Raw genomic sequence first — 15,033 nt, 5'->3', positions numbered from 1 at the left:
AAAAAGCGGTGAGAATGGACCAATAAATCTTAACTCATGTTCAGTGATGTAGGTACACCTCTCTTCAGCCTCACTAATGGTCTTGCTTTGCACCCGCAGCCTTACCTTGACTCTCAGAGGCATCTGTTTAAATCCAAGACTCCCAAGTTTTACATCTAAGCTGGGAAGTCTAATGAACCCAAGGATTGGGTCTGATGGACCCCTGTCCAGGAACTAACTGTTTGCCTCAAGACCCCAAAAATGGAAGAGACTGAAAGGAAACAAAGATTCCTTATGTAGGACCAGCAACCATTCTTGGGAAACCAAAGTTTATGTGTCTGAATGGACAGACTACTCCATCCCAGGATACTGAGATTATCCTCATGCAAGAGCTGACATATACTTTTCTTCCACCCAATCTTCTTTAAAGTATAACTCAGTTGTGTTGCTGCAAAATATACCAATGTAAACATAGTCATCACACTAGCCTGGCTTGCAAACACAGATCTTCTACTAACGTCTGTGTAATCTAGAATTGACTAACCACTCAGCCTCTTTCCTTATGTATAAAACAGAAGGGACCACAGAAATGGTATCTTACAGAGCTTTGTAAGGATTAAGAGAAGCAATACATTCAAATGACTTTTAATGGAAATAATACATTCAAATAGCTTGGCATATCTCCTGCTACTAGGTGCACACTGAGAAAATACTGTTCTAGAGATTTGAATCATAATTTTTAAAATGAAAAATTTGTATTTTATGTATATAGATTTTTGCCTGCATATATGTCTACACATTATGTATGTGCAAAGCCCTCAGAGGCCAGAAGAGGGTGCGAGAGCCCCTGAAACTGGATTAACAGATGGTTGTGAGCTGCCAAATGGGTACTGGGAATAATCAAACCCTGGAAAAGCAGCCACTGCTCTTACCACTGAGCCACTCTGCCCCTAGTATTACATTTTTTAAAAGATATTTATGTTTTTAAGACTTTTTATTATGTTTGTTTGTTTGTTTATTCATACTCACACAGGAGAGTGCTCTAGTAAGTGAGGGACGTCAGAAGACAACTTGAAAGAATCAGTTCTTTCCTTTCGCCACCTCGGTCCTAGGAATGGAACTCAGCTTGTTGAGCTTTGTGGTAGATGCCTTTACCTGCTGAGCCATCTCATTGACCCAACGTTTGAACCACTCTAATGTGATTTGAACTGCAAAATTCTGTCCCTGTGCACCACATATGTGCAATGCTCTTAGTGGCCAGAAGAGGGTGCAAGATCTCCTGAAATTGGAGTTACAGATGACTGTGCTGATGGATGGCTGGATGGATGGATGGATAGATAGATAGATAGATAGATAGATAGACAGACAGACAGAAAGACAGACAAAGCAAGCAACTACAATAAAACATCTTATAATCATTATGGAAACACACCTTTGGATATGTCTGGGTGGGTGTTTACAGAAACGTTTAACTAAGAAAAGGATGACCACCTTGAGTGTGGGCAAGACCAGTTCTTGTGCTGGGTTACAGACTGTGTATAAAAGAGGCAGCTAGCTGAGCATGAGCATCCACCACTCTCTGCTTCCTGCTTCTGAATACAATGTGAGCAGCTGCCTCTGGCACCTGCTGCCATAGCTTTCCCTGCATAATGAAACTGTGTCCCCTGCAACTGTAAGCTGCAATAAATTCTACCTCTCTTAAATTACTGTTGTCAAGGATTTTGTTGCAGCAATAGGGCAAGTAGTTAGTAGATACCAGAAACAAATACACCGGCTATTCCTGACATTCTCAAACAATTCTTTGATGCCGGTTACTGGAAGAGATAGATGGAACATTTGTCAAACTGGCTGGAAAGATACAACACTACAGAACTGGACATTTTGGGCCTATCTATTACGTCATCTATGCCTCCCATTGTATGGCTTGTCATCACATCACAACTCAGTGTCCCTTAGTCCAATCTATAAGGAGATATCACACCTGGCCCCCAAGAGCTCACAGTCTAGAGAGAGACACAGACTATAAGTTAAGGAGCACAGGCTATAAAAACAAAGCACTACATGAGCTAAGAGGAATTCATTCCGGTCCATGTCCCTGTCATTATTACTCATAAATCGTGTGACCTTGAGGCAGTCTGTTAAAGATTCTGTGCCTCAGTTTTCTCATCTATAAAGTGGGATAAAAAAGGGGTCATTAAGATAACTTAGCCCTTGATGCCAAGCCTGATAACCTGAGTTCCATCTCCAGGATCCATATTCTGTAAAAAGAGAGCCAATTTCTACAAGTTGTCCCTGAACTTCCCTCACACACACATACTGTGACATGATCTGCTCAAGTTCCCCACCTTCCTCCTGCAAAAAAAAAAAATTAACAAACAAATAAATAATGTAATTGGAAAGCATTTTAAAAGTGAGAATCATAAAAGTATTTATGAGACAGTGTTGTTGTAAGGATCAAGTATAAAGATAAAGTATGTGGCATTTGCACAAGCTAAGCTGCTAAATAAAAGGAACCTCTAAATTTCCATAGAAGAGGAGATATTTTATTTGGGCTCACAGGATGGGTGGAGCTCAATGGGAAAGGAACTAACATCTGTTGAGTGCTGAGTGAAAGCAATCACTTACCTAGATGGTAGGTAGATAAACTCACCAATACTGTTGAAAGACCTTACAATTAAAGAGCCTTCCATTCACATGCGTTCTTGTGCCCCATCCCTCCCAGCTCTGACTGTAGGAATGATGCAGGGTTTGGGAGTGTTATTATCATTCAAGTTTGACAGAAGGGAAAGCAGAAGTCTAGAGAATTGTAAGAACTCATTTCCTCTTACAGCACCTTAATCTCAAAACCAGAGATAGCCCTCAGAATCTCTAATGAACAACATCCACATCACAGTAGCTTTTTGTGGGTTTTTGTTAGTGTTGTCTCTTACACTGTGTAGCCCTGGCTGTCCTGAACCTCACTCTAGCTAGCTTTGAACTCACAGAGATCCCTCTGCCTTTGGCTCCCGGGTGCTGGAATTAAAAGTATGTCCTACTTCATCCAGGCCATTGTTTATAGAAAGTGTTCTCTTCAGGGAGTGAGAAGTCCTGTTTGACCAAGAGCTTGGAATGAGAAGAAAGAAAGGAGCCAGCAGTTTCCTGAAAATGGGCAGCTGCTTTTAATCGAATGCTAGTTCCTAGGGAACCAGAGAGACCCCTCATTGGCTGCTCTTCCAGAGGATCCGAGTTCGGTCCCCAGCACCTGTGTGGTGGCTAATAGCCACCTCTACCTCCAATTCCAGAGGACATGAGGCCCCTTCTGGCATGGTGGACAGACATACATGCAAGAAACTCCCGTACATATAAAATAAAGGCAACTTTTAAAAAATGGTAATGGTAGTTCCCAAGACCTAACATCTAGACCTTTGTACTTCCACTGCTTTTTCCAACTACCTGAGTGAACAACTAGTTTTCTATGTTTTGGCTGCCCTCCATTTGTCAGGTAAAAAGACAAATCACTAGAAATCAAAATCAGATTAAAGAGTTTTTATGATTTGAGGGGTTTATTGTTTGGTTTTCAGACAAAGCTGCATTGAGTTACTCAGTTAGCCTCGAGCTTGTGCTATCCTTCTTGCTGCATGCTCCTATGTGCTGGGACTACAGGAGTGGGGCATCCCCCAGCTGAAGGACTCTAGGCAAAGGACCCTATTACCTATTCGTATTCTCATCTGCTGCCACAGACACCCAAGACAGAGGCTGGATAAACACTAATTGGATATGTACCTTGTGGCATAGTTTGCATTTGATTTCTGATTTGGAGTTGTGAATTGCAGTGGGATGTGGTGGCAAAGGCAATGAGATTTGGGGTCAGGAGATCCAAGCTACAGTTGGCTGAAACAGTCCACAAACCATTTCTATAACTTTGAAATTTGAAAATCTCTGAAAACTAAAGGAAATACCAATTTGGTGGTAAAGTTTGATCTGGAACTTATGTGAGGATTTTTTTTTATAATCTTTACCCTACTTTATATTAAAATTCATATTTTATGATAGAACTATAAAGAAACTTGACTTGTGTGCTTCTCAAAGCCCTGCTGAAATGCTAGAAGGCATATGACTGTAATTTTCTCCAAAATTAAAGTCCAAATCCTAACATATATTTTGCTTAGGTAATTGTGAACCTGTATAAACAAAGGTAGTAGAGAGTTCAAAGATGGTAGACTACACTGTGGACCCCAATAGCTTAGAAATGCTACCACTGAGAACTCCGCTTCTCAGAGGAGAAAGAGAGGGGGAGAGAGCAAGGGTTGCTAGAGGGAGGGACTGCGAGGAGAGGAGGGATAGGAAGCTGCATTGGGATATTACTCATACCTGGGTGGAAAAGTGGCTGGTTTAAGAGTTTATATGGTTACTCTCTAATAACCAAACTGTTCAATTAGCAAAAGCACTCTGTCCCCAGGCAAATCTGGGTTCTCAGGCATTTACATCTACAGAGGTAGGAGTCCTAATTGTATTTGCTATAACATGATCTGACCTATAAATGTAATGGATTTTTCGACTGTTCAATCTGCTATCTTCTTTGCTTCGCTCTGTATAATTAAAACCCATTTTAAAAAAATCATCTACAGGCATTCAGTGAGCAAATTTGTAAAAGTTAAACCAGTGGGGGGGGGGGAGGGGGGGTGTTGAAGGAGAAATACAGCGTCCTCTCAGGGTAGTTCTCTTAGTAAGTTTGTTTTTAGTGAAACACATACACACACACACGGGGGGTGGGGGAGGGAAGAAAGGAAAGAGGGAGAGAGGAGGGAGGGAGAGATGCCCCCACTGCTTCCATTTCCAGTGCTAGCTGAACATCAAGTACTTGAATAACAGCAATCATGAGTCCTTCCTTATTCCTTTGTTAATGTATTCCAACCTAGCCTCCCACAGTCAGATACTCTACAGAGAAGGTTTGTACTAGCATGAAAAATGCCCTCCCTTCACCCACAGCCACTCTGGATCTTGGCTTGAGCATTTGCTCTTCAGTTTGCAACGTTTCTCTAATGCAGCTACCTGAAGCACACAAAGTCACACAGACCCTGTAAATTCCTTTCCAAGCCACCAAAATGTTCTCACCCCTCGCCTTTCCTCCCCTCCTCTTTACTTGCTTTTAAAAATAAAAACCCAATTCTGCTGACAGATGATTTTCTTGCCTCACCACAGGAAGTGGACAGGGTGAGTTCTCATATCACATGTTTAACAGAGGGCCCTGGGCACAAACTGGTATCTGTGAGACACCTGCCCTAAACTACGGGTGGGGTGGGCTGAGGTCCCTACCTTCCTCCAAACTTCAGAACTTAGGCTAGAAGGAGGTTCAGTTTACATTACACCTCACATCAGGCCCAGTGTATGAAAGAGCTCTTGAGTAGTGAGACTGTGGAATGGAATTGGTGACCTAGGCAACAGGCTCCAAGCTGGTCACTCATAGCAACGAATTGTTAAAAGCATCATCTTTAACCTCTTCTCCTTTGAGAAACACAGAAACCTAAAACTATGTCTGATCTCTTTGCTGTGTTAATTTAAAAAAAAGAGCCATTCTTAACATATTTCTACTTTCTAGCAATTATAATTCAGGGATCATTTAATTGTTATTAAAATAAGATTCAATCACTAGAACTTAAGACTTGGGGTTAAACAGTACTATTCATAGAACCAAACGAGGGTTGTTTGTTTTGACAGATTCTCACTATGTTATCAAACTAGTAAATGAGGTTTTTTTATGTAGCAAATTCCATGTTGAAAAAATGAATTGCATGCACTGCAGGGGATGGTAAACTATCCACTGAACTATGAAAAGAAGTCATTAGAACCTTGCTTCTTAGTTATTATCTGAAATGAGAAAACAGAAGCTATCACTGATGTTTCATAAATGGACTGTCACTTGTATTCCTCTATGGCTATGAAGGCCAGACCATCATGGGAGCTATCCTCTGTGAAGAGGGCAAGTTTCAAGCAGTGAAGGGTTAATGATAAGGGGCTTTCTGTATGTGCAGATATATTGTCTAGTTTTAACCAAATTAGCATTAGCAAAATGGACGAGAGATTTGGAAATCCTATTGAGAAATTGTAAATTGAAGCTGACCCTGATAACAAATGACCAGTGAAAAATGGCAGAATTGACACTTCTGTCTCCCGTAGGAGCTTTTAGTCAGACACTCTGTGAGGGCCACATTTTAAAGGATATTTAAAAGACCAGTGGCTCTGATGACAACAAAAACATGTCTGATAAGAAGCCAGTCAAAAATATTCACAAATAGCTCATTGGTCATTTGAAATAAGAATTTCTAGGCATTATCTTTAATGACAAACTTGACACTAAGTATGTAACATCCTACAACATTTTACAGTTTATACAAAAAGATATTAAAATTGGAATTTCATTTTCATCTAATGTTTGAATTTCCATTTTACATACATTCTGTGAGTGTATATATGATTTACACATGAATAAATATGCATGTGTTAAGAATATGTCTTCCACACCTTTTCCTAGCAGGACCCCTTTGCAAATGAATGAGGAGTGGCATTGGCCATAGGAAGTAGAGGTGTCAGATTCCAGGAAAGATCAAGGACCTCATATAGGAAACACATCCTGAGCTAAAGTAAATGCAGCTAGAAAGGAGCATCTCCTAAAACCAGAAAACCAGAGCCCTAGACAATAAGATGACTTCCTTAGCATCCCAGTCTTTGTTGAGGGAGACATTGGGACACTTCTAAGTCTCAGTCAAGTCGTGTTTTTCCTAAGGAGAGTTGCCTTTCTGTGTACTTACAAAGAAACAGAGAGAGAGAGAATCAGAGCAAAAACTATAAATTCTAACAGAATTGAAAAGCATCACAGAAGAGTCATGAACGCTGTAGCAAGCAAGCTCCAGAGGCCGACCTATGCCCTCTGTACTTACAATAACTCCTGGGTAATAACCTCCCACAGTCACATTCTGGGTCCTGGTAGTTGCAGCGAGTCCCACCGTGAGAATTAACATGGACACAATAAGCAAAGTAACGGTGACATAGATGGAGTTCCGCTTCCTCCTATTGAAGGCTCCTGCAAGAATAGAGAGACATTGAAATTGCTCATTTCATCTGGGAAAAGAAGAGAAAATTTACTCATAAGATTTTTCTTTCTTCCTCCTATTGGTAACTGGGATATCTCTAGGGAGTGGAATTATGGTGAAAGAAATGAAGCTTTCCGTTTTCATTAGGTGACCCCTGCCATATATGTGTGTGTGTGTGTGTGTGTGTGTGTGTTGCTTCTTTGAAAATAAACAACCAGTATATAACAACTAGACAATTTTAGTTTTTTGACATTCTAGAACAGATGTATTGTATCCACTCAGTGGAGTGTTTTTTAAGGGCAGGTTATAAAGGCACACAACGAATGGGAGTGTTTGTATGAGGGTATTAAGTGAAAATATTATAAAGCCAGTAGGAAACTAAGAACCTTTTTACTTAAAAGCTAGAGATATGAAATTTCATTTTTAGTGTAAATATCAGAACTGAGCCAGGTACCAGCATTTTATTTTTTTTTCATTTATTTCTGACATTTGCTGCCTCGTGCATAAACTTAAAAATGGTGCCCTGGCCAGATGTGTCACATAACAAATGTACATGATAAAATAAATGGTTGAAGGCTATTAGTCCACAAAGATTTGTATCAGGGGAAGTAGACTAGAAAGATATAACTTACATACATTTGTGCTTATGTGAGGATGGCATAAATATAAATGAATATATATATATATGTATTTTTTCTAGCACAAGGAAGGGGTCCTCCACAGGAAATACAATGGGAGAATTAACCACCTAAGAGGAGGAGGAGAAGGAGGAGGAGGAGGAGGAGGAGGAGGAGGAGGAGGAGAAGGAGGAAGAGGAGGGAGGAGAAGAAGGAGAAGAAGGAGAAGAAGGAGAAGAAGGAGAAGAAGGAGAAGAAGGAGAAGAAGAAGAAGAAGAAGAAGAAGAAGAAGAAGAAGAAGAAGAAGAAGAAGAAGAAGAAGAAGAAGAAGAAGAAACAAAAAACAACCAAATGAGCATGGTTATTAGGATCCAGGTCCCTTGAAGCCTTAAAGAGGACAATGACAAAGAAGCAGTGGGTAGCTGTATGATATATGCTTTAAACATCGTGAATGGGACTAAAGGGAACCTTTGGTTCTGCCTGTTCATAAGATTTAGCACTCTGAGAGGCCTCACTGCACCCTCTGCAAGCTGTGGAGCAGAGAAGCTGACCAGACTGCACTACTGTGGAGTGACAGGAAGGGAAAGAAAAGAGGAAGGTGGAAGGAGGGGTGAAAAGCAGTCGAGAGAGACGCAGGAGGCTTGTTGGTAGTGAGAGCTCATGGAGAGCAGGGGCTACGGCTATTCTCAGCTTCCTGCAGAAACCTCCTTTCACATAGAAGAACAGTGACAAAAATGCCACCCTGGCTTTCCCTGTGGAATCTTTGCTGAAGGCTCTGAGGTGGGTGGGGTGGAAGGGGCTGGCGGCCTCCCCTGACATCATCCTTGAAACTAAGAGATGTGACTCATGAGATGCAAGTCTAATAACAATACTATTCTAAGAGTGTTTTACACGAAAATGTAGAAGTGGTTTGAGCAGGTATAGGCCCCTAGCAAACACTAAAGTTCCAGTCTCACCGTGGGAGAGGAGTTAAGGGGAGCTGCAAATGAGTCTGCTCTGCAGTGAGCTAGGAAGCCATCTCCCATGCAGAAAGACAGGAAGGTCCCTAGACACCTATGATATCAGTGGTGGCTATCAGGGGTGCCGATATCAGCATGATTGTTGGTAAACTAATGAACAAAGGCCAGCAATTTGGACTGCCTGGATCTGAAAGGGGAAAGAAGAAGGGTGGGGTTAGAACGGACAAGATTTATTTCTTTCATCTACTTGCAGGTTCCTCATCCATCTTGTTGCCTTCAGGGTACCCAAAGGAGTCTGTAAACCAAGGTTCCAAATTCCATCTCATGATAGATACTTGGTGAGTCTCCCAGTTGGTTTCACCGTGGGCTTCTAACATCAATTTACCAACACAGTCTCCCATTCGTTTCTTACCTTCCTGTTAGCCATGCACACAGAAGCTCTAGCCTTTCTCACCCCTGAATACACTGAGATTGACTCACATAGAGACTGTGTAACCTTAGAGACTAAATTGGAGGAGCACGAGTGTCGGCATGGCATGATCTTTCCAATTTATTGCCTCACCGACCTGCTCATTCCTATCCACTGACCTTTAATCTTCTCCACAGCCCTTGAGTTTGCTTTGCAAATATCACTCTAACTCTTAAAAGCACAGGAGCGGGTCAGAAAAGTGACTCAGCAAACCACATGGTGTCATTTGAAAATCTTTTTTCCCCTTTTGCTTTAGAATCTGGATTGAAATTCAGTCCGTTGAAAAACAGAAAGATCCTAGTACCGTACAGGGGGCTTGTCTCTAGATAAGATTTGTTTTGGATCAAACTCTTAGGGCAGTAGATAAACTATCTATTCTCTGTTCTGCCAGTCACCCTTTGTTTTATATTACAAAGCCCTTAACTGCATAAAGTCAAATGTTTTTAATTGCACTTGGAGAGTTGACTGTTTAAAAGAACTCTTGGGTAAATTCTGTTTGAAATAAAGAGGTATCCCCTCATCTTCCTGTGGTTTCAATTTGATTTCATAAAGTCCATTTCTACTTGGAATAAGGCATACCTTAAAGTACTCTGAAGGTGTGGCCAGGGATCCTAAAACTCAGATAATTGTATGGACTCGTGCCATTTACCTGCTTGTTGCTTTATTTTAGATGGCAGGAGAACCCTGTTCTTACTAAAGTGCAATTTGGGACTGGCCTTGGATGATGATTCTGTGAGCACGGGACCATCTTATTTAGGTTTTATTTAATAGATTAATAAAAAAAAAAAGCTCCAACACCATGAGCTACTTAAAAATACCCTAAAGAGCAGGAACACAGTGCCTTTTGCTGTATCAGATACACAACAAAGAAGGAGCTGATGGTTACTGAAAAAACAAACAAGTGACAACATCTCATAATTGTTTTCACTCTAGTGGACAGAGACTGTTGGAGGAATTGTGCAAATGAATTTGGCTATGCTCATAGAATTAACTTTATTAAATAGAGTATACTCTGAGGGCTCCCCAGAACTGAAAACTCTGTGGCTAATGTGTCAGAACCACAAGAGCGCTACCACCCTGTCTACTTGGTACCAAGCACTGAAACTACTATTGCAATAGCAGTAACAGGCCAAAATCTCATCATTGGCACTGCCTGCTCCCCCCAGCAGCCTCTCTGCAGAACCACTGCAGCCCTCCCTCTCTGCAGTGCCCCACCTCCATGCCAGATACCAGAGGAGGTCTGTGATAGAGTTCTGGAGTCCTGCCTCACCCTTCCAGACAGGATCATCTTGCCCCTTCTGGTCCCTATAATCAAAACCCTCATCTGTATTTGAGTCTGAATTCCTCTCTTCATTTGAAGCAAGCTCAAAACTTCCTCCACCACAAAGTTTATCTTAATTAAGCTCCTACTACTCTAACCACCCATTAGCTTGGTTTCTAATGGCCTAGATGCCTTACTCGGTACGTATATAAACTGTGACATCAGGTTTCTTCCACAACCCAGATGATGTCCACCAATTCCAGGATTGCATATCTGACAGGAGCCGAGCTTGGAGTGCTATAAGATAGGATGCTGCCTCTGCAGACTTGTGTTTTACCTCGTACATATTTCTTGATAGCCCCCTCCTAAAAGAGAATGTGTAATATTTATTGGAATGTAGCAAAGATGCTCGGTACGCTGCGCTGTTGGTGATGTGTTAGTTCTCAGGTTTGAATGCTTGAATGGATTTGGATTTGCTTACCTGAGTCAGCTTTGCCGCAGAGTGGATCTCAGGAAGTCCCAGCCTTGAGCATCCCTGGGAACAGGTGGCTGCCCACACAAGAATCTTAATGCTCTGCCAGTCTCCCAAACGTCTCCCTAAAGGTGCTGAAATCTACTACCTTCACCTTTTTAGGAAATTATTCAGGACATGGAGATACCAAAAAATAAAAAAACCGACTCAGTAAATTACAAACGTGTTGTTGGAAGAGGATGCCCTGATGTAGTAGAGGTGCATCGGCGCTTGGGGGCGCTGTTGCCAAAGTGGAGGAGGGGGTTGCTGGGAGCTGATGGAGGTGCGCAGGAGTCAAATTACTCTCTTCACAATTCCCAAACGTTTGCTTCCTTCAGAGCCTTGGACTAACAGCTGATCCCGAGGCAGCCCTCAAAAGTAGTGCAGGCACCTTGGTGCAGTGGTGTGTGTGTGTGTGTGTGTGTGTGTGTGTGTGTGTGTGTGTGTTACATTTGGGGGGGGGGCCTGTGGCTGTGTCTTGCCTGTAAAAGGAATCCCCTCAGAAATGCTGCCCTTGGAGGCAGAAACACTAAGCCAGAGCTTAGTTAAGTGGAAGTATCCTAGATGTTAGTTGCTGATTCAGGCCTAGGCTGTGGGACCAGCGCCAGGGAACTCCGGGGAGACTCCCCTGTCCACACTGTGAGAACCTAGAATTATCACTCTACTCAAGAATTTTCTACTGACTTCGGCCTGTGGATTCTTTACCAAACGCTATTCGTGATGATTGTTCCTTGTCTATATGAGATCTGATTCCCTTCCCTGCAATGCCGAACTCAAGCTTCTTGTTGCGCAGACCTTTAGGAAAATGCAAGACAGGCTGGGGGCCCTGGGAATACAAGAGAGAACTCTCTTCCTCTTGTTCTGAAACCCACAGAGTAGTGTCAAGTAGCAGGCCTTTCAGCCCTGCCTGGGCCTCCGATCTGCTCAGTCCTGTAGCGACAGGGTTCTGGGTGGGGAGGGTTGGTTTGCAGGTGGTTGTTGCACGCAATTGGGATGGGCTGTGCAGAACTCTCGCCCTCTTGCGCCCAGCTCTTTCACGCTGTAGCTAGATGTCTGGGAGCCTGGGCTGTGGCAGCGCCACAGCTGGCCAAGGCAAGGAGTGCATTTTGAATTCTGTGTGCCTGTGTATGCGTGGGGTGGGGCGGGGGGCGGGGAGGCTACTGGAAAGTCTGATACTGCTGGGTTCTGGATTTGGACCCCAGACCTTGGCTTCATTTTGCATCCGGTTCCAAATAACTACGACCTTAAAAATGAAAAGCGCAGGGCTTTTACTGATATGTCTTCCACCCTCCAGATAACACTTTCAGGGGCCCTTGAACGAAATTTGTTGCGACTGAATCTTTTGCAGGCAGCAGAGAGCTCACACTGGGCTCAATCTTCTCCTCGCCCCTCCCCTGTGGATGTTCCAGCAAATTCATCGGAGAAGAGCTGAGAAGACTGAATGGCAGAGATTCGGGACAGAGTTTTGCAGAATGTGAAGTATGATAGAAAAGACCAATTGGATTTGATTAAAGTGAATTCAAGGCAAATTTTAAGTTTTGGTGGAATTATGGCACTGCAATCCCCTCCCGCTAACCCAAGGCTCCAAATTAATTTCTTCTCCCAGCGAAGACTTAGGAAGGTGCCTAAGAGCGAAAAGCAAGTTTTTTTTTTCTTAAAATTCGTTTGTAGCTACCGAAAAGCACTCTCGAGGGGGCCTCCAAGTTGGTGCATGATGCTAGCAGTCCCCTAGTTTTTAGGAAGGTGTTGAAAGGTGCCCCTCCCCCTTCATTCCGCTGAAGAAGAAAGCGCGACTTCAGAAGATGCGCGGGCTTGCGCTGGATCTTATTTTTCTGGTGTTCTGAGTGTCTCCCCCCCCCCCACATTCTGTGCATTTGGAGCAGAATGGGAATCAAATTCAAGGACTGATTGTTCTGCTGCGTATGTCCACGCTGAGGTGTCTTGAGCGAGTCCCCAGGAATTCCCGTCCCGCCAGCGTACCCTTTCTTCTTACCCCACCCCCATTCCTTTGGGTAGCACCCCCACCCCACCCCACCCCCGGTCTGCGAAGTGTAAATCAGCTCCCCGACCACTGCAGGTCTGAATTTCAAGACATCACCTAGAGTGCGTGTGTGTGGGAGGTGGGGAGGTAAGACTCTGCTTCTTCTAATTATCATTAGTCGTGATCTTAGAAGTGATGTGGACTTTGCAAAGAAGAGCGTCGCGTCGAATTGAAAGCAAAGGCACAGGTTGAAGGAAGTGTTTTGATGCCCAGACAACTGAGATTTACCACAGGCTGCAAGTCTGTACACACACACACACACACACACACGCAAATACTCGCACTCCAGGCTAGGTAAGGATACTCCAACCCTAGCTTGGCGCTCCAATCTTAAGCGCGTCACACTTGTCACAGCTGGGCCGCTCCCTTGGGGTTCTCGATCACCTCCCAGATACTCGAGTTTGTGGACCCCCATCCCAGTTGCTCTCTCTCTGGTACTGGGGCAGCCAGGGGCTGGCTGTCCTAAGGACAATGCACTTACCCCCTTACTGCTGCCTCCCGGAGGACAGGACTTACCCATGGAATCGGGAAGGGACATGTCGCTGGACCGCTGCTGAGTCAGGGACTGATGCATGGTGAAAGCTGTCCAGTTATCCCTGTCCCCGAAGCTGCTTCAAGAGCCCCTGGCTCAGGGCTCCCCACAGAGCATCCTACTCTGCCGCTGCCTCTCTTAGTCTTCCCGAGCGCTGAGAGAGACTGACTGCCTTGGGTTGAGAGCTGCAGCCCAAGTGCCGCCTCCCCCTCCCTCCCCCTCTTCTCCCTCCCTCCTCTTCTGCCTCCCTCTGCTCCGGGAGGCAGCAGCATTGGCGTCCGTGCAGCATCCTGCGCTTGCGCAAGACCCCCCCTTTCTTCCTCCTCCTCGGCCTCCCCATCCTAGTTATCCACCTCCCAGCCTCCCATGCCAGACAGGGAGACGGTTTCGCCCCTTGGGGCCAAAGCTGCGCAGAAAGAAAAAGGAGGCTTCAGCCTGGGGCCAAGGGGCTTTCTCTGCAGTTCGAACAGAGGGTCTTGGGCAATCATCTTTTCTTTTATAAGATTCATAATTGGGGAAGGGGACAGAGTTAGAGGTTCAGAGCTGGAGAACGCACACAGTGACACAGGCAGACAGGCAAGCAAACAGACAGACAGACAGACAGACACGCATGCATGCACGCACGCACACACACTTGTGCAGGTCTGATCTTATGGCTTCCAGAATAACATAATGGAGCTGGAGACGATCCAGAGAAGGGCCATTCTATAATCAAAAGGATAGTGGTGGTTGGGGGGGGGTAGAATGCCTTATGAAGATAGATTAAACAAATGTGCACTCTTTAGTCTAGAACGATGAAGGCTAAGAAGGGATGTGACCAGAGTGTATAAAATTAAGCAGTTAGAGACAGAGAACACAGCCTTATTCATCACAACTGATAATTCAAGAACCAACAGCCCCTTAAGAGCTATAAGCAGGTTCAGCTAAAGAAAACATGACACTATACCAGTACCTCAGTTTGTATTTTTGTTCAAGATTTTATATCCTGGTAGGCTTTTTTAGACCATACCAGCTGTGTAAGAGAGAAAGAGGAATGATCCATAAACCCATTTTGTAGATGAAGAAACGGAATACCAGTTGAAAATCTCCATTCGTTTGCTAAATTACAGAGGTGAGATGCAAACCTAGATCTCAAGTACTCTTACTAAGGAAGCAGCCTCCATGCCCCTGTTCCCACAACTCGTATTTTAGGTTGTGAAGGCCTAGCCTTTAAGGGCTAAACCATCTCTCCAGCCCAATTTCCACAACTCAATCCAAGCTAAGTGTAAACTTCTCCAGACAGGCTGAGGAGATAGGTCAATAGACAGAGCATCTGCTTGGCAAGCCTGAGGTCTGAGTCCCAATTCCCCAGAACCCAAGGAAAAAATCGGGTGCAACAGTACTTGCTTGTAATTCCAGCCTTGGGGAGGCAAAGACAGGAGGATCCCCAAGAGTTCGCGGGCCATTTTCAGGTCCAGTGTGAGATGCTGTCTCAAAAAATAAGGTGGAAAGAATGATTAAGGACAACCTCCGACATCTAACTCTTGCCTCTATAAACACACACATGTACACACACACACACACACACACACACACACACACACACACACACACA

General features: G+C 43.9%; 1 protein-coding gene across 2 annotated transcripts in view; it reads right to left on the bottom strand.

The window, feature by feature from the left end:
• Tmem255a (transmembrane protein 255A) overlaps window positions 1–13,540 on the bottom strand; it is a 51,482-nt gene extending 37,942 nt beyond the window's left edge. For both annotated transcript variants that reach the window (XM_028762341.1, XM_028762268.1), the window contains exons 1-2: window positions 13,424–13,540; window positions 6,897–7,039 (exon numbers count right to left, since the gene is read on the bottom strand). In XM_028762341.1, coding sequence (XP_028618174.1) covers window positions 6,897–7,039; window positions 13,424–13,481 — 201 coding nt within the window. In that variant the 5' untranslated portion in view covers window positions 13,482–13,540. The remainder of the gene's footprint in view (window positions 1–6,896; window positions 7,040–13,423) is intronic.
• Window positions 13,541–15,033: the final 1,493 nt, after the last annotated feature.

The sequence above is a fragment of the Grammomys surdaster genome, unplaced genomic scaffold (genome assembly GCF_004785775.1).
Source record: "Grammomys surdaster isolate TR1022 unplaced genomic scaffold, NIH_TR_1.0 60, whole genome shotgun sequence".
In the NCBI taxonomy this organism is placed as follows: domain Eukaryota; kingdom Metazoa; phylum Chordata; class Mammalia; order Rodentia; family Muridae; genus Grammomys; species Grammomys surdaster.
The sequence above is the reverse complement of the archived record's forward strand: the minus strand, read 5'-3'. Positions and strand labels throughout refer to the sequence as shown.